We start from the raw sequence: 23,355 nt of genomic DNA, 5'->3' as shown, positions 1-23,355 counted from the left end.
GTTGTTTCAAAGATATAAATGGTGAGATGGAATGCCAAGAGAAATTAGAAACTGGTCTGGTATTCTACTAGAAATTGTCTGATAGGGCAAAGAGTCAGAGCTTGTTCCAAAGCATCTCCCCTCTACTGCTCCATCAGCTGAAGTAACCTGGGCTTCAGAGTAAAAGCTTTGACATAACCAAAGTCCTACAAAGGAAACTGGGTAATATGGTGTAATTTAGCCCAACTCTGCATTTATTGCAAATAACCAAGTGCAGTGGGGAAATTTCTTGTAAAAGAACTCAATTGTACATGGAGTCCGACTCATTGAACAGACAGGTGAAGTGGTTGGGATGAGAAGTCATTTGCAAGCTTATCCCACCTCTTGTTTCCATGTGGATGAATGCTCTAACTCATTAGGAGTATGCAGGATTCATAGGATTCATGGATAAGACAGGAGAGTTCTGGTCTTCTTCCTGACACATTTCCCATTTTGAGGGACCACTCAAATTGAGAATGGAGGTCTCTACAAAGTTCGATGTTCTGGTTTTAAGGCCCTCATGTTATGTTCCTGTCCTGGAGGATTGGCTTTTCTATAAAGGCTGGGAGGAATCCATACACAGCCACTCTTCTGCCTCTCTGATGGAGGGGGATCCTCGAGGACCTGCCTACTCCAGTCCTGCAGCTGGTTGAAAACTGCAGTGTCACAAAGCAACTGGAGTGGGCCAAGATCCAACACCCACTCATGGATGAGATAAACTGATAAAGAAAGATACCATTTTTCTTTGCCATACATATGATAGTCATGTTTCCAAACCCTGCAATTTCAAAATTGTGTAATTTTCATATAATGGTAATCGTGGTTGTTACACTGTGTTATGTCTAGGGGGAAAAAAGGATAGGAAATTTGTTCTGCGTGAAACTGCCAGATTAAGGTATACGGCAGACACATGAGCTTGTGTCTACATTAATTTACCCACTTGACTGCTTCCTAAATTTCATATCTGTTCTATCATCCTCTTAATTAAGCCCTAAGTAATTTAAAGCTTTGAGGTGGACTACTGTTTTATTCCTAGCTGTGGTGCATGGAAGTGTGATTCATACGTGTGAATAAAAATAGATGAGGACAGACCTTCCCCAGTGTAAACTGTTACAGCTCCAGAGATTTGTCTCTCAGAGAGGAGACAGGAGAAGTGGCATAGAGATTTTTGTCATGTTTTAGGGCAAGGTTTGTTACTCATACATGGCAGAGGTACGGGACCACGCAGAAAGGGCTTCGGGGCTGAAGCTTTGAGTTAATCCCATTTTGTATCTATCTAAAGGCATATGAATGACGAGGTAAACACAGAGAAATTCTCACAATGGGGAAATTAAATGCATCCTGCTGAAGAAACAAGGTGAGGAGGGCTACTGAAGAAACTAGCACCTCCCTCTAGCAAATTTCTCACTTCATGTAAAAATAGCCCAAGCTCAGGTGTGTGGTCAGTGGGAAGCTCTCTGCCAGGGCAGCTTCAGCACGTAAATCAGCTCCCTTTGATATCCAGATATGAAGTCCAGCTCTCATAGGAACCCCAGAATGTTATGGCACTGAGTCTATGAACCAAAAAATGTGTTTTGCTGTTCCAGACAATGTTGAACAACTGCGTTTTGAAACAAACAGATCTATTGCTATGTGAAACTCCTTCTGTGGCACTGAATAGAAGCATAATTACCAAAGATTTGAAATCAACTTCCAGCTGAAAACCTGCCACAATATGCTTGTGTTTCATAACTAAACCTTTCCCTCAGTCCATGCTGGCAGTGGCAAATTTCTGCCTCTTGCTAATGCCAAATGAGCTAAGCCTGTTAGCAGCATGGCTGGGCTACAATTTGGGGCAAAATGCAGAATATAACCCTTCATGAGAATGGTGCTGGTGAAAAGTTATATCCAAGTATATAAATGATATCTAAATATTTCCAAAACCTGTTCTTTCATTTTAGAAATAGTAATAAAATAAATCAGAAGCCAGATACCAAGGATACCTTGGTTACAGCTGCTGTGTGCACTGCCCTTCCTGGTTTTAGGATGAAAATTTATCTTTCTGAGTGGCAGAAAATTTATAATCAAAATCTTTAAGTTAATTTAAAGAGTGGGATCTCTTCCAGAATATGTTTCTCTGGTGGTGTCCTGATAAGATACTGCTCCTCACCTTCAAATAATCTCTGTAATTCCTTGGGTTCATTTTATTTTTCCATGTCATACAGTTGAGGTGGGAACACAAAACCCAATTCTGATAGCAGAAAACCTGAAGCTATATTGTAACAATCAGAGTATGCTGATTATATAAATTAACAAGTGGGTAGTGGCAAGTTCCCCCTGCACATGAGGAAGAACTTTTGTGTGAGGGTGGCTGAGCACTGAAGGAGGTTGCCCAGAGAGTTTGTAGAGTCTCCTTCAGTGGAGGTATTCAAAAGATGTCTGAACATAATCCTGAGTAATTGCTGTAGCACAACCTGCCGGAGCAGGAGGTTGGACTAAATGACCTCTATTGGTCCCTTCCAACCATCCCCATGTTGTGATTCTGTGTAAAAAAAACAAACAAACAAACAAAAACCAAGCAAACAAAATAATAAAATAGTTCATTTGAAATTTCTCTTTAATTTGGAGAATTTTTGCAGCATTTTTGGCAAATCTATGTGCTCAGTGGAAGCTAAATATTGAAAGGAAGAAAAATAGTTTGGTTTGGTGCTTTTTTTTAACTGGGTTTATTGTTTTCCTTATAGCTGTCCTCTGATGGGTTTTTTTCTCTCTTTTATTAAGGGAGGAAAAAATAGAGAAAGCAGTAGAAAGAAAGGAGGAAATAGGGCTAAGCAAAATTGGGAAGACTTTTAGCACTAAAAATTCAGAAGCAAATTTCTGAGACTCCCTGCATTAAGAAAAAGAAATGGAACATTTTTATAAGAGCCTGAAGAACAAAAAAATAGTTCAATTTTGTTGTTTTTCCTCATTTTCAGGTTGGCTCTACTACAAAGAAAATGAGAAAACTGTCATTATTATCATTAATCTGGTTCCATTCAGCCATGCTGTTTATCTACAGCAGACCCAGTAATGCAAAGGGAAGGCACAATGCCTTTATATTATTATCTCCTCTAAATATGCAAGAGTTTATGAATAAACTATTTATCAGCTTTCTTTGTGACCAGCTCTGAATTTTCTTTAAATTTACATTATTATTGCTTGTGAAGCACCTTCCACTTTGACTACAGCTTATTTTCTTCTGCTTCCATATGATCAAAGTGTCTAATGCAGAAGGACCTTCTTGTGCTCTGCCAGAATATGTCAGAGTTTGCCAGCTATGCCATGGAAGGAGGATGGAGCAGCATCATATGTGAGATTAATTTTATGCTACAGATTGGTACAAAGAAATGAACACTAAGTTATAAAGCCCAGTAGCATGGCCTGGATTACATTAAATTAGGACATTTTTCAATTGAAAATTTTCTTACTTTAAGGTACAACATTAAAATTCTTTCTATCTGCACTGTGCCTCATTTCAGACAATTTTCTTTCCATTAAACTTGTCTACTACCATGTAAATATGTTCTCAAAGTTATTCTTCCTTTCCGGGTAGCTTTTGCTGGCATTGCTTACATTCTGTGTGTTTTGTCACTCTTCATTTTTGTTCTCTCCTTCCTCAATCAGGTGTTTGAACAAGAGACAACAGTGTTCAAGTTTTCTCTGGGGATGTAAGGTAGAAAAGATAAAATCAAAAGTTGGGTCATGTCATGATATACATTTACTGAGACAAAAACATCTCTATCCTAAAAGAGTGTATGTTTGTAGATGTATTTTTAAACTAATGACTCACTGGATGTGTTGCCATTTTTAATGGGGCATGAGTAATGCCTGGGAGTCTGTATTTAAATGTGAGGGAAATCTTGACATTTTTAAAGGGAATTCTCTGGTGTTGTTTCTATGGTAACTTTTCTAAGGGGATGACATTTTTTCATTTGATTTTTAATTGTGATCAACAGTAGAGTAACTAAAATATTGAACATAAAAGAAAAGAAATTATATTTGTTGTAAGCCCTTTAAGAGCAGCAGGAGACCAAGGGAGTGGTTGCACCTCACTTAAACCTTCAGCTGGGGGCCTAAAGAGCTTTCTGTGCTTCATGGACTTGACTTGGGGTTTTGGGGGCAGGGTGAAGGGCACAAGCATGTTTTGGGGAACATAGATAGTGGGGTTACAGCCAAGAAATCCCCAGTAGTGCCAGTGAAGCTTAGTGAAGACAGAATAATCAATCCCAAAGTAGCTAGAGAAACAAAACTATTAAAACTAGTGAATTAGAGATAAAGAGCATCTTCACACACCCTTTCATCAAAAGCATCTTCTCAATTTCCTTGAAGAGCTGAACAGTAGAATTTTTTAATTGATTGAATTAATTAATAATTAAGCTACAACTCTTAAAACTTCCTGTATGTGTATGTTTTTAAACAGTGCAATACTTTCAGGCTTAGTTTCCTTTTTCCTGTGAAGCCAGACCCTACAATGCTTTTTTCCTAGCAGCAGGGCCAGGCAGTAGGAAAAGGTGCAAGCTTTGGTTGTGGCACACATTTCCTGGCCTCTGGGGGAGTTACACTTTCATGCACCAAATAATTGATCCAGACACCAAGCCTGTAGCTCTTCCGTGGGTATATTTAATATCTATCCTGAGATCTCCCTGGTGCCTTTGGGAGCTCTGAGGCCAGGACCAGAGGGAGGCTGGAAGGATTTCCAGATGAAAATTTTCCATAAGTACTGTTCCCCATTAATTTTCTTGATTTTAAAAGAAAATGTAACACATAAAACCTAGGAGCAGCTGTGTTGGAGACTGTCTATTCCATTGTGAAAAACTAAATGCTGTACATAGTTTTGGATGGTAAACCCCTGAATTTTCCTGAGCTCTGCATCTGAAATGGCTGCATCATATGTATTACTGACAATTTAAACTTTGATATTGAATTAAGAGAAATCTTTAAAAATTATTGAAAAACTTTTTGTACAAAGTTATCATACACAGAGTGATTAAAAGGAGGGAAGAGGCAAGAAGGTCTTTCTTTCAAAGGACTGAGCAAATCACAAAAAAAAGGTGATAAACAGAACATCTTCTCAGAAGTTCTGGCTTTCCCTCTGCAATTAGTGTTGCATGAGAGGCTTGTCAGTGCATGTCTACTCAAGCTTTGACATGACCCCTCCACTCTCAGCCCTTCTGAAACTCTGACAAAGTTATGGGAATACAGTGATGCAGCTCTTGGTGTCACTTGTAAGACCACAGCTGAAAATGAAAGCTTCTCTTTGTATAAATTGCACCACTGTTCTTCTTCTTCCACTTAAAAAAAGGAGACTTCATGATAATCACTTCAAGCACCAAGTGTCTGAGTCCAGGTAAAAGCTCAGGGACCATACCTGCATCTACTGGGGATTAAATGGAATTTTGAATTTGAACTCTGTTTTGAAATCAATTGAAAAACTCTTCTGGGTGTGTGTGTGTGTGCCTCATTAAGTGGAAAACATAGGATAGGTGCTTTTTCATCAGCCTTTCTGATTTCATATGTAATCTGAAGCTACATATTTAAAGCACATATTTTAAAATGACTATGTGACCCATTCATGGTAGCACACTATCATTAGCGTGCTATCACACATGATTGTTTTTCTAGGTTTTATAGCTTGTGGTTGCATAAACTGATGCTGTCACCTTCTTTTTATCTGGAGTCAGGAAAGGCAAAATTTTTCAATATTCTCAAATGCTTGTATGACTCAGAAAAGAAAGGGACTTTCTGAAAGTTATGTAGTCTCTATCCTCCTTCCTATAAGTGTCAGGATCTTCCTTCTCTTTTTGGTAAGTGTTAATATTTTCAGGATTCTAGTTATATTACAAATGCCACAGATACAGTGCCCACTTGCTTCATTGGCTAAGGGCCTGTTTCCAACGAAGAAGGGACATTTTGTCATTTCTTCAGTAGGAGGAGAAAAAGAGGAAAACCCTGGTAAATTGCTTTCTAAAATAGAGAAGTGGGGTGTGAGTGGAGGTGGTGTCTTTATTAGGTACAGTGAAAGTACATTTAGGATTTTATTGGGTGTCTGCCATCTTTGCCAAATCATCCATTGAAGCCCAGCTCCAGGACCAGTATTCCTGGTGATATTTCTAATGCTGCTCAGACTTCTACTGTTTCTGTGCGCCACAACATGAAATCAAGGCTTTTATCAGGGACCTTAAACCAATGGTAGCAGCAACTAGAAATTAAAATAAAGTGGAGTTCTACCAGTACATGAACTTCAGTTGGTCAGACAGTGCTCTGCAATTGTGACTTTTCTCAAAACTTTATACACCAGTTTATATGCTGTCTCCATCCATTTTCATAGAAGGCATTGCTGAATATTCCACAGAGATGATTGTTCTCTGCAGTCAGAAATGGAAGGTCAGTGCCAAAAGAAACTCAGTAGGACTGTATGAAGCACATAAGAACTTTGTAAACAGTCTGCTTCAGAACCTTAAACTATTTATAAAAGCATTTTATTAATTTAAATTTATAATGCAAACAATTTAAAGCTAATAAAAATGTTCTAACATCAGATTGAGGCAGGTTGGAAGTGAATTTGGATCAATATAATGAAGGACAATTTTCTAACATAATCTATGTTTTTCCTGAGGCTACCAGTATTAGGAGATAAGATAGAAAGAGCAATATCTGTGTCAAAGGCAGAAAAAACACATCTTGATTTCAGATCTCCTTCAGATTTGCAGCACTAGCTACTGTTCTGAAAATACTTTTTCGTAGTTAAACTGTACTCATTTGTTTTCATCTCAGGAAAGAAGAAACAAACTCCCTTTCCATTATGATATTAAAATAGCACTTTAACAAACTCATCTGCTGATGTTTCAGTGGAGAAAACTGATACCTCCCAGTTCTCTGAATTCTTGGCACATACAGTTCTGATGCATCAAAGGAGTCCAGCATTGCAATGATAGCCACATTTTGTTATAACAAGATCACAGTGTAAAATCATGCATTTCTCATCTCGTTTTGCCATTAAACATGTTTTAAGTTGGCATTTTTTAGAAGCTTCTTAACCAGGCTTTCATAATAATAGTATTTAGTCTCATGTTAAAACAGATTAATATTTTTATCTATATTCTGTGAATATAAACCTAATCACAATGGAATTAAAGTTTCAATAGTGCTTTTTTTTTTTTTTTTTTTTTTTTTTTTGTGAAATACCAATTTACATAAATCCTCACTCTGAAAACATTTGCTGCTGTGTTCCAGGTGCTATTCTGTTTAGTTCTGTTGATTTGTATTTGATTTCTTAAAATGAAGGGTGCAGGATTGGGCCCCACAAAGACACTCAAAATGTTCTGTATAAAGGCCAGGTTTCAAAACTCCTGCTGTAACTCCTAAGGTATTTCGAAACTTTGTCTTCAATATTTAGTTTTCCTTCATCTGATGCTGCTGCTCAAATATTTGAAGGATAAAATTATTACTGAATTAGGTAGAATTACACTTATTTTTTGATGTAGCTACTAATCAGACTCCTCTGCCTTGTCCTGTGCTTTATCTCAAGAAAGATGTGCACCTGCAAATCTAGAACACGTCAGCTTTAATTAAATTGATTATTAAAAATGCAATTTATCCACTAGTCTTGTAATATTTTGTTAGTGGATCAGGAAGCATCACAGGCAAGTGGATCAGAGCAATCCAACAGCTTTGGGGTTTTTTCAAGTTTCCTAGAAAAATGTAATACAGTCAGATTTTCATTTGTTTAAAAATGTCTATAAATTCATTCAGTTTTATCTTACTAATTACCTTAATAAGCAATACATTATCAGGATGCCACTTTTACAGGGCTACATCAGCCCCCTGGAAGACTGAAATGACCTTTTCAGACTGTTGGACCTCACTTTGCTAATGGGAACCCCCAAACATTTCTGCATCTCTTTCCTATTTAAAAATAAACAGTCAAGAGGGCCAATGTGAACAGAGAAGTAATCAACAGGAAAATTTGCATCTGAGTTTGTTTTGATGAAGCATAGAACTATTTTATTTATTGAAACTGTATTAATGTAATTAAAATAAATGGAAAATGCACTCTTTACTTAATTAATATTTTAAGCTGTCTCTGAAGAATAGTATGCAGCTTGAATTTAGTTATCATTTTTAAACTGCAAGACAGATTAATTAGATTCAAATCTTAGCCAGAATGAAATAATTTTCTTAATAAAGCTAAGAGCTCTAGAATTTGCTAGTAGAATGTGTCTGTTGTTGATCTTCACAGATGAGCATGAGAAGATAAGACATAAAACTCAGTGGAGTCTAGAGGTTAAAATTCTGCTAACTCTGTTTTTAAATTATGGTCCTAGAGATATTGGTTTTATTTATAAGAAAGGTGTGATGTTTTCAAGACATGAGAGTTCTGCCTCTTTCTTAATACATGTATTCCTAAAGTTAAAGTAATTTAAATGCATGTGGTATAGGAAGTTAATATTTGGAAAAAATGTTTTGTTCATCAGAATGAAGGAAATTCAACTTTGATTTCAATATCCACATGAACAGAAAATCTATGGAAAATCCTCTGCAACATATTTGGATCTGTATTTAATGAGCAAGGCTCCAAAGGATAACTGATAAACAAAACAACAGATGAGATTAAATGGTGTTTTAGCTTTATCATACATGCTTTAAAAGAATGGAAATCTATTTCATGCTGTGCATTGTGCATGCTTAGCAGAATGAAGTGGCTGAACTTAGAAGTGCAGACAGATCTGTAGTCAGAAATCAAGGCAAAATGGTCAGTGTGGTTTTCAATGTCCAGTTATGAAGAACAGATTTTTAGGGAGTCCTGACAAATATTGGTGGTTCTCAGGCAAGTTTTGTTCTGTGCAAAAATGGGAATACGTTTCAGCATCATTCTCACTGAAATTGCAAGATTTAGAATATTTTGAGTTTAGGCATAGTTCAAACACAGCTCTTGAATTTGGATGAATGTTAATGTGAATCTTCAAAATACCGGTATTTTTAGATGCGCTAAACCCAAAGAAACTGTCTCAAAGTCATTTATACTTTCAATGTCAACTTTTTTTTCTGAGAAAAAGACATGAAACTTTCTAGAAATTTTATAATGAAATGCTGCTGATAACAGGGGGGGTTTTGTTTTCCCATTTTTTAATTAATTAAGTCATATAAGAAAATTTATCAGTAAGTCAATTCACAGATATGTGACCAACAGTTTTATCGATACTTTAAAACCGATTTTAAATTTAAAATGAGTAAACAATTGAAAATTATTTCTTCTATCTCTCAACACCTTCTAGATTTTTAATGAATAACACATTAAACAATCTATGTTTAAATAATTTCTCCCTGTGACATAACCCTCACAAGTATCTATCATTGCTTCAAAGGTCATATTTAGAATGGGATAAAAGTAATGAAAATTACATAAACGTGAAAAGTTTTTTAAATTTCACCACAAATTTCTCAAAATCTCACTGTTAAAAAACAATAGTATTTAACTAATATTTTGCTGTCTCTTGACACCTGGCCAGCCAAATTCATGTTCAACCCATTCAACACATGATAGTTCTAAAAAATCCAATATTATTCCAGGAAATGTTAATTAATATATTTTTAAATACTAAATACAAACTGCAAAGCTAATGGAAGTATTTATCAGTTTCAGACAGTTCATTAGAAGGATCAATATGCAAACACACGTGTCCTTTTAATGAAATCACTTGGCGGGTTCATTTATCTTTCAACTTAAGCAATGCAGGTTAGTGAGCAGCTTTTGTATGCTCTGGCTTCCAGGGGCAGGAGAACATCAGACTGAGAGGGTCCTCTCAGCATGACAGACTGACAAAGCAATGCTTTCAGTCCAAGCAATACAAACGTGGCTGAGGAAATGTTTGGAGAAGCCAAATTTGTGTTAATCTGTGGGAACATGAAGGATTTTGTATGAACAGCAGCCAGGTGAGGAGAACCTCTCCTGCCTGGAAACCTTCTTTTCAGAAACGGTGGTGATGTAAAGAGCATCTTCCTCACCCTGGAATGGGAAGGCTGGGTGTGGGTGAGATGTTAGTGGGGGTGAGCCCATGGCAAAACCACTCTGCACTTTCAGGACCCGGCAGGAGGACGCTGTACAGGGGATGGTGAGGACATTTCGGTGCTGTCCTGCAGTTTAAATGAAGTGTCACTCTGGTGCGGGCAGGGATGCTCTGGGAACTCAGGCGGCCCTTGCCCTTCCTTGGTCCCTTACCCAGGTGCCGGCTGCCGAGGGGGGCTGGAAGGAGGAAGGAGGAAAAGGGGGCAAAGGAATTGCTACAGGGCGCTAATGCAGTGTGCCCGGGACAGCCGCGGGGAGCCAGGGCCAGCCGGGAAGGCAAAGCCCGCCGGGGCCGGGCAGGCGACCGAGTGACCGAGCCCCGGGACAGCAGGGGTGTGGGGTACGGGTGGCCATGCCCGTTCCATGCCATGCCATGCCATGCCATGCCATGGTCGTCCCGTCCCTCACACTGCCTCCTCCGCACCGCCCCACCGCGCGGGTCGCTCCGCGGCTGGGAAGGGTCGGGCGGGGCTGGGGGTCCCTGCCGAGGGGAGCTGTGTGCAGTGCCCGCCTGGGGGTCCCTGCCGAGGGATGGTGTGTGCAGTGCCCGGCTGGGGGTCCCTGCCGAGGGGAGCTGTGTGCAGTGCCCGCCTGGGGGTCCCTGCCGAGGGATGGTGTGTGCAGTGCCCGGCTGGGGGTCCCTGCCGAGGGGAGCTGTGTGCAGTGCCCGCCTGGGGGTCCCTGCCGAGGGGAGCTGTGTGCAGTGCCCGCCTGGGGGTCCCTGCCGAGGGGAGCTGTGTGCAGTGCCCGGCTGGGGGTCCCTGCCGAGGGGAGCTGTGTGCAGTGCCCGGCTGGGGGTCCCTGCCGAGGGATGGTGTGTGCAGTGCCCGGCTGGGGGTCCCTGCCGAGGGATGGTGTGTGCAGTGCCCGCCTGGGGGTCCCTGCCGAGGGGAGCTGTGTGCAGTGCCCGGCTGGGGGTCCCTGCCGAGGGGAGCTGTGTGCAGTGCCCGCCTGGGGGTCCCTGCCGAGGGATGGTGTGTGCAGTGCCCGCCTGGGGGTCCCTGCCGAGGGGAGCTGTGTGCAGTGCCCGCCTGGGGGTCCCTGCCGAGGGATGGTGTGTGCAGTGCCCGCCTGGGGGTCCCTGCCGAGGGATGGTGTGTGCAGTGCCCGCCTGGGGGTCCCTGCCGAGGGGAGCTGTGTGCAGTGCCTGGCTGGGGGTCTCTGCCGAGGGATGGTGTGTGCAGTGCCCGCCTGGGTGTCCGGTGTGTGCAGTGCCCGGCTCGGGACGGTCCTGCCCGGGAGCAGCCGCCGCCGCTCGGGCCGGGGCGGGCCGGGGCACAGCGGCCGCGGCGGCGTGGGGGCGGGACGGCTGGGGAGGAGAAGGGGAAGGGAAAGGGGAAAGGGAAGAGGAAGGGGAAAGGGAAAGGACTGCCCCCTCCACGGACAGAGGAGAGCCGGCTCTGCCCTGGCTGCCATCCCCAGCCGCAGTGACAGCGGGAAACAATGGGGACAGGGAAGCGGGAGCGCTGTCCACCGGCGGGGGAAGGGGGATGGAAGGGACCTGCCACCCTGGCGCTCCCCGCCCGCTCCTGTCCCGCTCCCGCAGCCGGGGCACTCCGTGGGCAGATGCTGGATGGGGGGAGGGAGGGGGGGGGCTCAGCGTGTTTGCCGGCGGCATGAGGGAATTTGAGGAGATGGGGAAGACTGCAGGGTCCGCTTCGATCCAAGGGTCGGTGCTGCCCCGGGCCCCTGCGCGGGAGCGTGGCTCTGCCGGGGAGTTACGGGTGCGCAGCGCGGGCACGGCACGGCCCCGCTCGCCCGTCGCTCTTTATCGAGCTGGACTTCGTTACTGTCCCGGGGCTGGTCGGAACACACTCCTCCTTCCTAATTTCTTGTGTCATTTGGAGAACGAGGAGGAGAGGGGAGAAAGTTTGGGTCTTCTTTGCTCGGCAATGTGTAGATTTTTTTTTTTTTGAGGAAAGTCTTTTCAGGAAGAAGCGTTGTGGGCTCCTTTGCCGTATTGTGATGCAAATGATTTGTAGCTTTTCCTTGGTGTCCTTGTTTGATTTTATTTTTGGCTTTCTGTCATTGTTCTACCCTCCACTTCCATCTTGCAAGAGAGACACCAAGGGAAAAAAAAAAAAAAAGGAAAATAAAAAGAAAAAGATGGGGGAAGGTGCACGTAAAAAATCAACCAAAAGGAAAAAAAAAAAAAAAACACAAAAAAAAAAAAAAACGCATATCCACAACAGAAACCCCAAACAGCTTTTCCAAATGAGTGACACAGCCCGTGTCCATTCATCGCCGCACTCCGGCGAAGGATTTCTGCACAGCCCAGACCTCCTTAGCCAATTGCTGCCAGCAACATGTGGAGGGGAGGCATCGCTATAGCAACCGGTGGATGGGCCATGTGCGGCAGCCGGCAGGGGCTGCGAGCAGCCCAATATAAGGAGGGCAGCGCCGGGGCGCGCCGGCATCCTCCGCCCGCGCCCCGCGGGGACCACCGGGCCGCCCGAGGCCGCCGCTGCCCCCGCCGCACCGAGCCGGGAGGCGGCTGCGGGCTGCGAGGGGCGATTGCGCTGGCCGCCGTCTTTGTCTGCGCTGAGGAGGGGCGGGGGGGAGAGGGGGAAGTTTTGGCACCGGAGGAGGATTGCTAGAGCCCGCCGACCCCTCGCAGAGCGGGGCCCGTCCCGGCACGCCGGCAGCAGGTACATGCGGCGGGGACGGGCTGGGGGGAGCGCCCGCGGCTCCCGAGGCGGCCCGGCCGGGACTCGGGAGAGCCTTGTGGGCAGCGGGGGCGGCCGGGAGGGATGGGGCAGCCGCTGCCGCCGGGCGGGGCCGGGCCGGGTGTCCGCGGAGCAGCGCGGGCGGACGGAGGGCTCGCTTCGCCTCCCTGCGCGCCCCCGGCCGAGCGCAGCCCCGGGGATGCTCCCGGCCCGGGGCCGTCGAACAGGCGCGGGCGGAGGGGGCAGCGGGCCCGGCGGGGCGAGGACGCGTTCACGGCTCGGGGCCCGACGACGGGACCCCGCGGGGGTGTGGGCGTGCGGCCGCGGAGCCCCGGCCCCGGGCGGGGACGGCCGAGGGACCGGGCCCGGCTCCCTGCGAGACGGGGCGGCTGCTCCGTCGACGGACCCGCCGGTGCTTGCAGCATAACCGAGAGCTGGCTCGTTTGCAGGCACTCGGCTGTAAGGTCGCCTTATCTAATCCCTGAATTATGTGCCTTCAGCATCAGCATTAGATCAGCGCTGGCGCTGCGGCTCGTGTTTCCCTTGCTAGCTGAAGATATTTGATTAAACTCGGCTATCGCTGACCGACCTCTTGGCTCGGGCTCTGACACTCTGTGACTTAGACCCGCCGAGTCCCTCACTTTCGCGGTTTTACTCCGGCTAACAAAGCCTGGGCTGCGGAGGAAAACCTGGTTCCTGGTGCACCCACTCTGCTGCTTTGCCCTAACTGCCCCCGAGTCCTTAGAGACGGGGATCGAAGTTTCTTCACCGTGGTTCCTTCGCCGTCTCCGCGCCCTCCTCTTCTTGCTGCCACCTCAGAGGTGCACTGTGCGGCTTCGGACAGGATGGGCCGTGCTCCTCCGTCTCCGACTCACCTGCCTCTTCCACAGGCATGGATGTGGCTGTCCGGTTTCCTGAGTTGTGTGTTACCCCTGCGCTGTCTCAGTGATGCTGTAGGCTTTTGTGCTTTACTCTTTACCTAACTGCTGACTTCAAAAAATACCCAGATGCTCATGAACATCTTGAAGCTCATTGAATTTCCTCTTTCACAACCTTACTCCTTCCATGCCACAAACTTCTTCGGGGTGCTTGGACATTCTGGCATTTCAATACCGCCTTGTAGGGGGATTCAGAATAATAGCTCTTATTTCTTGTAACTCTAACCAGAAACTTCACTTCTGTTTGCCTTTAGGAAGCCAGAAGAAAATATCTACCATTGATCAAGGGATCTTTGAACTCAGTGAATTCTTGATTGTATTCAGTCATTGTTCATGGTATTAATCCTACTAAAAGGTATAGAGACGCTCCAGAGTGCTTTGTGGTGTTGAAGGTTGTGGAAAGATCATTGTACCCCTACAGATGAATAGATCTGTGGCTTTTGCAGTGACCTTTCTCAGTGATTTGAATAAGCTGCAGTTCCCAGAAATCCATCTGCCTTTTGTGTTTGTCGATTTGTCTAATCTTTCCGACCCCTAAAAGAAGCAAAAAGTACCTTCCCATCCGATTTCATCCTCCCGAGTAAAAGCATTAAATTGACCTCGTTTCAGGTGATGAACTGACATTTGCTGAAAGTGATCCTGGCATCAGGTGAGCTTTCCGGGGAGAGAAGGAGGGTGTGTGAGCAGGGAGTCAGAAGGTAGCGGCCCTAGAAATCTCTCAGTAACTACAAAGATAGTATTTAAAACACCAACAAGTAGCTTGGGCCAAACAGCTTGGGAGTGCAGTGCTGAACACAAGGGGTGTTACAGCACAAAAGGTGATCATCCCCAGGCCCTGCTGCCCCAGCCTAACCTGACTGGGAGCACAGTAGGGGAGGAGGCACAGCTACCAAAGCTGGGAGAGATGCTGCTGTCCCTTCTGTTTTGTTTTCTTACTTTATGAAAGGTAAAAAAATCTTCTCTGTAGCTTTCCTGGGGACAGATTATGGTAGCCAGCCTCCTCCTGACGTAAAGTGTTTCTCTGGTTTTCTAGTAACCTATCAAAACTTAACCAGCAGAGTGTATCAACCTATGTCTCAGATAACCTCTGGGAGAGGGAAATTACTAGAAGTGAATTTAAGTTTAGATTTATATAAATGAGCAGACATACAGGGATGTGTGTGTACATAGATATGAACACGCACACACACATTATATATATACACACCCACACACATCCATCCCTTTCTTCATGCTTTCTATATAAGGAAATAATATGCATATCCTTTATATTTTCATGTAATGTCAGTGGCTGCAACTGTTAGCACAGGATATTCCTTAGAAAACAAACAAACAATGAACCAAAACTTATTTTAGAGAAGTTTATTTTTAAGACTAATGATTTTCTTGTAGAATTCTTTTTTTTTCTGCCTAGGTACTTTTTTCCCTCCTTGAATGGCATATTTGCAAGTACAATTTCATCTGCACAGAGGAACAATAGCTTTCAGTTGCACAAAGGATTTCTCCCACCCTGAATCCAAACCACAATGCCTCTTGCTCTGATAATAGCTTCTGAAAAGATTTTGTAATGCACAGAATTAATACATGATTATTTCCGCCTCACTTCTCTCATTTATTAGATTCTATAGTGAATTCCAAATTAAAAATAGCACCTCTTGAGTTTCTTAACGTTCTAATATTTTGAAACAAATCATAATCTGAAGTTCCTCTTTTTGCCCATATTTACTAAGAAATCTTCAATTTTTTATTATTGTTCGGAAACAAAGCTGTGTAATATAAATGTAAAAATCAAAGCATGAAAAAATTGCAAAAAAAAAGATAATGTTGAGTTGTTTAAAAATTAATTGTAGTGATTTTTTCCATTGCTAACTGGAAGAGTGGTCAGGTGCAGTAACTGGCAGATTGGGTTTGAAATCTTTTTAAATTTATGAAGCAAAACAAAACCTCAACTTTAGTTAGAATTTTGCAAGGACCAGATTCATGCCCTATGTCCTAAAGTAAATAATGAAGTGTAATTCTGCTGAGGCATCTGGATGGTGAGTTTCCACATCACTGCATGGGGAGCTCCTCTCTGCTCTTACAAAGACTTTCTCCAACACTTCCAGCATAGGTGTGAGAACTTATTTACATGAAAGCGTACATTAAATATTTACTGACATTTGCCTGGAATTTGTTTGAAACGTCGACTGTTCTGCTGCATCATGGGATGACACCGCGGAACGGGACGCTGCGCTTTGATTAGAACAGTGATTTGTGACTCCAGTGTTATGGCTGCTCTAGTTAATGACTCACTTTTGGGTGTATATAAAATGTGTTCTGTCGAGGGACGGGAAAGCCTACATGAGATCAGACACTAAGAATTTTTCTTTCCTCTTAAAAAACCCACAGACCCTCACAGAATCAGTGCACTTCAAGTAAACGCTGTGTGTGTTAGGTGTGCTGTTGTTCTTTGCTTTCTAGCATTTAAGCTAGGTCGGGCTGTTTCAAAGCAAGGCTGGATGAACACCTCCAAAGCCTCTTCATTCAGATTCACTTTCTAAGCCATTCATTTAGGAATTAGTTGTTTTTCCTTCATTGGGACTTCATTGATACTCCACACTTTTCGAAGGAGAAAATCATTCAGTGGAATGTCAATATAATCTCTTATGTGAAGTTTTAAAAATGCATACTTACATGTAGCTGAGTTTAATATTTAATTGCGTGTAATTTATGTGGTCTATTTATTTGTTAAGCCTTGGGTGGGGAGGTAATTTGTTTTTCTTGTTATGCAATAGCTATTGTTCCCCTTCCACCCCAGGCACACGCACCACGGCAGCCCCAACCAGCACAGGGAGAGGTGTTCTGCTTTAAAAGACATCCGACTGTAAATGTCAAATTCATAAATATTTAAACACTTTTCTTTCAATTTCAAGTCAAGGCTGACAGGACGCCTCTAATTAACCCTGGGCTCCGTTTCAGGCTGGGGCCTTCTTGCAGGGAAGAATCAGGGGGTTAGGCGAGGTGGGGAAATCTGTGCTCTTGGTTAGAGGCAGCGGGGCGGCTGGGGGGAGAGGTGGGAGGAGGGAAGGAGCTGGTAACTAACACGTCGGATTAATTTTTACCCGTTTCATAATGTGATGTTTGGTCATCGAGCAGGATGAAAAGGCAGCGGGTTCCTCCAGCTGCCTTGGGGACAGTGGGGGCTGTGTCCTGATGGGGCGTGCTTGGGGACCGGGCTACCCTCTGCGGTTCGGGGTCCAGGGACGCCGCCGATGCGCGGCCCGGGGTTGGAGCCGGAGCCGGGCGATGGGGCTTTGCCGTCGGCCGCACCCGGCGCTTCCTGCGGGACGGCGCGGGGGGATCAGCCGCTGGGACAGGGGGATCAGCCGCTGGGATAGGGGGATCAGCCGCTGGGACAGGGGGATCAGCCGCTGGTCCCTCCCGGCGGCGGCATGGGGGCTGGCCGAGGTGGCCCGGAGCACCAGACCGCGCAGGCAGGGAGGGGAGAGCGGAGTCGTCCGGGCCCCGACGGCAGTGGCTCTGGAGCTGCTCCCCGTGAGGCGGGAGGGAGGAAAGGGATGGGAGAAGGGCCGGCGGCTCCCGGCAGAGCCCCTCTCCCTTTCCCCTCTCCCTTCCCCTTCGTTGGGCGCCGGCGGGCAGCGGGGAGCGGCCGTGCCCCCGGCCCTTGGCCCTGCCCTCCCGCCGCGGGGCCTCCGTCCCCTCCCGGGGCACGGGGGTCGGGCCGGGCGTGGGCGCCGCTCCCCCTGGACGTGCAGGGGCTTTGCAAGCCCTCGCTGGCTGAAGCCTGTCACAAGGGACAGGGCTGCACAGACTCTCCCAGGGCAGACTCTTGGCAAGGTGTAAGCAACGCCGAACGCCCCACGGAAGGTTTCTAATTCTTCCCTGTGCTTCAGGCTCCCGAGTGCAGTTGTACGCTGAGAATATGTAGGGGGGGGGCTCTTCGAGCAATTCTTTTGTCAAGGGCAGCTAGCTCCGAGGACGGCAGCCCTGGATTTGCGGGGAAAACTGTCTGGCGAAGTTGGAAGCAACATCTAAAATAGCTCTAACTCCAGTGGGAGAAAGAGCCTGCCGCCCTTTCTCTTCTGCATGTTACTCGGAGCTTTTGACAGCACTTTGTCAGCATCATTGTCATCGTATCTCTCGCATAGCCCTTTCCCTGTGTGCTTGGTGCGGCTCTGTCACACGGCACCCGAAGAAAAGGAATCGTTTAAAACCGTGGTAGAGATAACAGAGACGTAAGGCTCAGGAGCAGTGCCCGAAGGTGCCCGCCAGCCTCTTTCCTCCCGTCGGTGCCCCGGAGCCCAGCCGGGGGCCGCCCGATGAGCGGGGCCGGCCCGCGGGGGACTCCGGGGGTGCGGGGCTTGTCCCTGCTCGGCTGACGGGGGGCAAACACCGCGGCGACAAGGATTAACGTCCCGGGGCGCAGCGCTCGGCGAGGGGGCGCCGGCACTTCGGCGGGAGCCGCCTATTGAGATGCAGATCGCGACCCTTGGCCCCGGGGGGACGGGGCCTTTCAGGGAGATGCTAACGGCGGAGCGCAGCAGCCCTTCACCCCCCCGGGGCCGAGGCGGCTGCCGTCGGTGCTGCCCCTCCCGGTGCCCCCGCCCGCCGCGGGCCCAGGGCGCGCTCCCCCGGGGCCGGTGCCCGGCTGGGGCCGCGGGGGCGGTGGCGAGGGGGCGGCCCCGGAGCCCCCCGCGGCCGGGGCGGGGGGGGTGGGGGTGCAGCCCCCTCCTCCTGGTGGCTGTTGGGATTTGGGGGAGGGGCCGTGCAGGGGAGGGGAGGCGGCGGGCGCGGCGGTGGCCGCGCGGACGGACGGACGGACGGACGGACGGCACATGGCCGGTGGCCGCGGCCAGCCCTGTGCCCGCCCCCCGCCGCCCCGCCGGGGCGCACGGAGCCGCGATCCTCCTCCGCGCGGCGCATCCAGGCAGGAAAATCCGGGAGTCTGACTGAACCTGCATTTCCATTAACTCAGCCTCAGCCCCGGCTAATCCGCAGCACTGAAGGCAAGGAGGCTAATTAATGACAAGCTTTTCCAGTCAAGACCAGCGATAATTGCTTTGGTGGCCTTTATGATTACAAGATAAAAATGGACCGGGCCTGACATAAGAGCCACTGTGTACACTGCAAGACAGGAGGAAATTAAGAGCTGGCTAGCTGAATACGGAGCAGAAAATTACTAATAGAGGAGAGATAATGAATAGGCCGGCTAGGCATTCATGGGGAAAAATCCATTTTGTTACCACGCGAAATTAGGTGGTGGAAAGGAGTTTGCTAATTGTTCTCGTCTTGTAGCAACCAGGACTGAGGCAGGGGCGTGCTTTTCAATTCATTTCCTTGGTAATTGTGAAAGGGGGAATGCAGGCCAAATGAGTCTTGCTGCAATTTGCGCGCCTGGTCTTTTCATTTTCATGTTGCGTTTTTAATTGTTGCTAATATAGGTTATAATGAAGCTAATGAGGGGAAATTATTGTACAACTTTTTAGCACATGGAGACAAGTGAAATGCACTAGAAGGATTCTCTCCTATTGCTGCAAAAATAATAGTAATCTGGAGGAGTTTGGAACTATCGGGTTTTTTTAAAAACCGCTTCCCTTTACAACAGACAAAAGGAAGGATCGCCACCTACTTGTTTTGGTTTTTTTTGGGTTTTTTTGGTTTTTTTTTGTTTTTTTTCCTGTGTTTTATTTTTCACTAAGAAAAAAACAATACCGGATTTTCCCTTGCTGCGCCCCTCGCAGCCCCTGGCCCTCGGTGCGGTGCGAGCGGAGCCGCGGGGCGCTCGGCGGTGCTTGCGCGCATCCCGCGGGTCCGCCTCCGCCTCTCGGTAGTTGAGTGCGAGCCGCCGGAGGGGAGGGCACGGAGCGGGGCACGGCAGCCGTCCTGTCCCTGTCCCTGCCCCTCCGTTTGCCTCCCTCCCCGGCCGAAAGTTAGGGCTGCCGGGTGCTCCCCCCGACGGGATCCCCGCTCCGCGCTGCTCCGCGACCGCGCAACTCAGGCGCTGCCTCTCTCTCCTTCCCTGCAGAAAAGCAACGTCCCGCCGCTCGCTCAGCGCGGGGAGGAGGCACAGTCCGCGAAATTCCTCCTCCTCACCCTCCTCTCCCTCGCCTGCATCGCCGGGGTCCTGGCGGCGTCGGGGGTCGCCTACTGCCTCCGCCACCGCGCCCACCACCGCCTGAAGGAGAAGCTCTCGGCCCTGGGGGCTGACGCCGGCTCCGATGCGCCCGCTGCTTACCAGGTAAGAGCGAGCTCTCCTCCGCCGGCCCTGCCCCGCTGCCCGCAGACCCCCGGGGGGGCCCCTCTCGCCTTGGGAGTCGTGGGGGTGGGTTTGTTTCCGACGCTTCCCCCTCGCCCCCGTTCCATTCATAGTCCCGCGGATTCGGTGTGGCAGCTTTTTACTACTGGGTATTAATCTTGGCTATTCTGGTAGCTGCTGTAAATTCGTGCCTAATTAGAAGCATAAAAAAAAAATAAAATCCCAGCCCTTGCCATTGAAATTCTCAGAAAAATAACATTAATATCCATAATCTGTCACCCCTGCCACTATTAATAACGAAAAATCTTTAACATTTATGAGGAATGGATTGCACGGTTATCTGAAGATGTCTCTCTTTTTGAGTAATCGACTTCTTCAGGGTCTGATATGAAAAGAGCCTTTGACCCGATCTGTTGCCACCTTCTGCCATTATTCAGATAAAATGAAATCTAATGCTGATAGATGGGAGGTAAACCAGGACTGGTTCTAGGAGAACAATGATAGCAGATGTGTACCCAGTAATGCTGGAGGACTGCACTCAGCTTCTCAGAAATAAATCAGAAATCCCCAGCTTTCTCTTTCAGTTTCAAAAGTGTTGGGTGGAGAGACACTGTATCTTCCTGAAGTTTGTTTTAGATCATATGGCACTTATTTCTTGGTGTGTTATTGGTGTGGTAGTGCATGTGTTATAGTCATAAACCAGACAGCCCTGGTCTACCCACCCAAGATATTTGGAGTGTGACCAGGAAAAAGAATCTGAGAATGTGTAAACATTGTCTCTGTAGTATCTCTGTCTATTGTGCACCCATGGGGCCTCGCTAACGGCACTTTTTTGTCAAGTTTTATTTTACTTTCTTGTTCTGCTTAGGATCAGACATTCTAGCCTTTCTGTATCCTGGAGCTGAGATAGATTTAAATTGGCAGTTGAGAGTATTATGGGAATAAACTCATATTTCCTCACAAAGTTTGGATCTGTCTGTACCTCTTAGATATTAAAGATGTAATGCATTAAGTATATTTCCACAGGGTGGGTCTAGAGAGAATTAAGTACAGAATAATAAATATAAATGTTTCTGTAACAATTAGTATCTTCAGGAATGGTTTTGGTTTACACTTTTAAAGACATGTTTACTTTAAAAAAAAATCATTGGATCACATCTTTGCATTTAATGACTTCCAAAGCAAGACAGAGTGAGACCAAGAGCATTTCCTGTAGACAAAAAAAAAGGAGTGTTCTCTGGGATTAAGTGTGAACAAAACAGCAGTTTATCAGTTTTGTTGGCCAGTGAGATTGTGCCCATAAATATTTTTGTTTGATTTTAATAGGTGACTTGCTGTTGGCTTATTTAAAGCACAGAAGCAATAGGTAGGCTTTCTCTTCCATTAATTGTGAATACAGGAATTCTTAATTTTTTTGAAAAGCCCTCCAGGTTCCAAAACCACACTTGAAACTGAATTTCTGATAATTAACAGGACAATCTTCCTACTGACAGCTCTAATTAATAGTATCTGTAATTAAAATCGTGCCCTTCCAGCAGGAAAATTGTTTGAATTTCTTGGAGTGACCTTTTTTGCCATTTCTCCTGGGAGTGTAGTGGTTGATATTGATTTTATAATGAGCTCGGTTTGTTTAATAAGAATCTGTAATCCAGACATTAAATGAAATATGTGCTTCCTTTTTTCTTCACAGATTTATATGTGTTTTAAAATCTTCATATTTAAATCTAAGAGTGACATTTTCTGTTTTGAAAACAACAGCAATGCTTCGAGGTTGCTGCTCAGTTTTTCAAAAGCAAGACTGTATTAATATTCTTTGTTCCTGACCTCTAGGCCTGGTCCTAACCACCTGACTTCTTAAACAGTTCCACTGGGTTTTCAGGAGAACTGTACTCATGAGTGGGAGGAAAAATGTTTTTCCTTAAAAACAAAGGTTTATAAGAGCTTGGCTCTCCACCCATGGAAGTAAATGGGAATTCTGCCATTTGTTTCAATGGCAGCAGTAGGAAGCCCTACTTCCTACTGACAAAATGCTCAGGCAGTTTTGATGCTGCTAAGTAGCATTTTATCAAAATGAATCGCTGTGCCTGGTCTGCATATAATAAACTATTCACGTGGATTTGAAGAGAAATAGGATTGAGCCCTGTTCACATTGTCAGAATCACCTTACGTTGAGCTGTGTTAAGTGTAATGGATATCTGATGTAATGCATGTTTTGGATAACATCAATTAGGTTTCAGAGGGGCATCTGCTATCTTTTTCCTCATCTTCTCTTGATACTTATAGGGGAATAATATAACCTCTGTAATATGGGGGTAGGAAAGAGGCAAGCAGCTTTCAAAACTGTACCTACTTGGTTCTGTTATATGTTTCCCAAGTAGCCACTCAGTTAACTCAATGTTTTTTAAAAATATGAAATATATCAGGGCTGCTGCCACTAGGCTTTGAAGCACAGTACTCCAAAGTGTTGCTGCTTACAGCTGACATGACAATTCAGATTTATTTTTTTATTTGAAGGGGAAGAAATTGGTTGGTATAAAAGGGCCTGGTGGCCCAATGTGATTCAGAGAGAACACAGAAATATCACTTCGATTCACATGCTTCTCAAAATGTCAGTTGTTTATATCTTCACATAAACAAGACTGACCTAAATTTTCAGCATTTAGTAGAAGCATTTTTCATCCTAACCCAGTTTAGCCAGGGGAGTTCATTCAGGGTTTTACTCCTTCCTTACTTATCCTGTGAACTTGGAAGAGTTTTTTCCCATGGCTGTTTATTGGCGGTCCTTGGGGGTTTTTTCATTCCCTTTCTGGTTTGTGCAGTGAAATGCCATCTTGAGAAGGGGAAAAACAGACAAACCATATTATCAGGGAAACAGCAGGTTGGCTGCTAAGTCTCCCCCCGTTCTGGAGGCGTAGCACTTGTCATGTAACATCACCCTCCCTCAGGCACGAGCACTCCTTCCACTTAGCTACTAACACAAGTATTTCTTGTGTAACTGTGTGAAGAGGGCAGGACAACCAGTACTGGATAAAAGTTGAAGCAGGCAAATTAAACTGCTGCAGTGCTCCTGATAAGCTGCCAAACCTGGTTATTCAGGTGTTGGGGTAAGGCAAGCAGCTGGCCCTCGAAGTGTTGAGGTAGGGAAAGCCTATTGAAAGACTAAGTAACAGGAGGAAGGATAGATACACAATTGAAACTTCATTTATCTTTGAATCACTAAACAACAAAATTACAGGCTGGTTTAATTAGACAGTAGCTGAGGAGCTTTTCAAAATTAATGGAAATAGTGTGTCTTGTAAAATGTTACGTTTTATCCCTAAAGGCGGACAGTTTTTGTGTCTCTCACAAACACATCTCCTGTCCTTTCAAAGCACACGTGGAATGATTAGATAA

General features: G+C 45.9%; 1 protein-coding gene across 1 annotated transcript in view; it reads left to right on the top strand.

The window, feature by feature from the left end:
* Nucleotides 1–23,355, top strand: part of PTPRN2 (protein tyrosine phosphatase receptor type N2) — a 636,567-nt gene that overhangs the window by 510,510 nt on the left and 102,702 nt on the right. Inside the window, exon 13 of the mRNA XM_063183049.1 lies at nt 19,732–19,944. Within this exon, the coding sequence (XP_063039119.1) occupies nt 19,732–19,944 (213 nt within the window). The remainder of the gene's footprint in view (nt 1–19,731; nt 19,945–23,355) is intronic.

This window comes from Melospiza melodia, chromosome 1 (assembly GCF_035770615.1).
Source record: "Melospiza melodia melodia isolate bMelMel2 chromosome 1, bMelMel2.pri, whole genome shotgun sequence".
Taxonomy (NCBI): Eukaryota; Metazoa; Chordata; class Aves; order Passeriformes; family Passerellidae; genus Melospiza; species Melospiza melodia.
The sequence above is the reverse complement of the archived record's forward strand: the minus strand, read 5'-3'. Positions and strand labels throughout refer to the sequence as shown.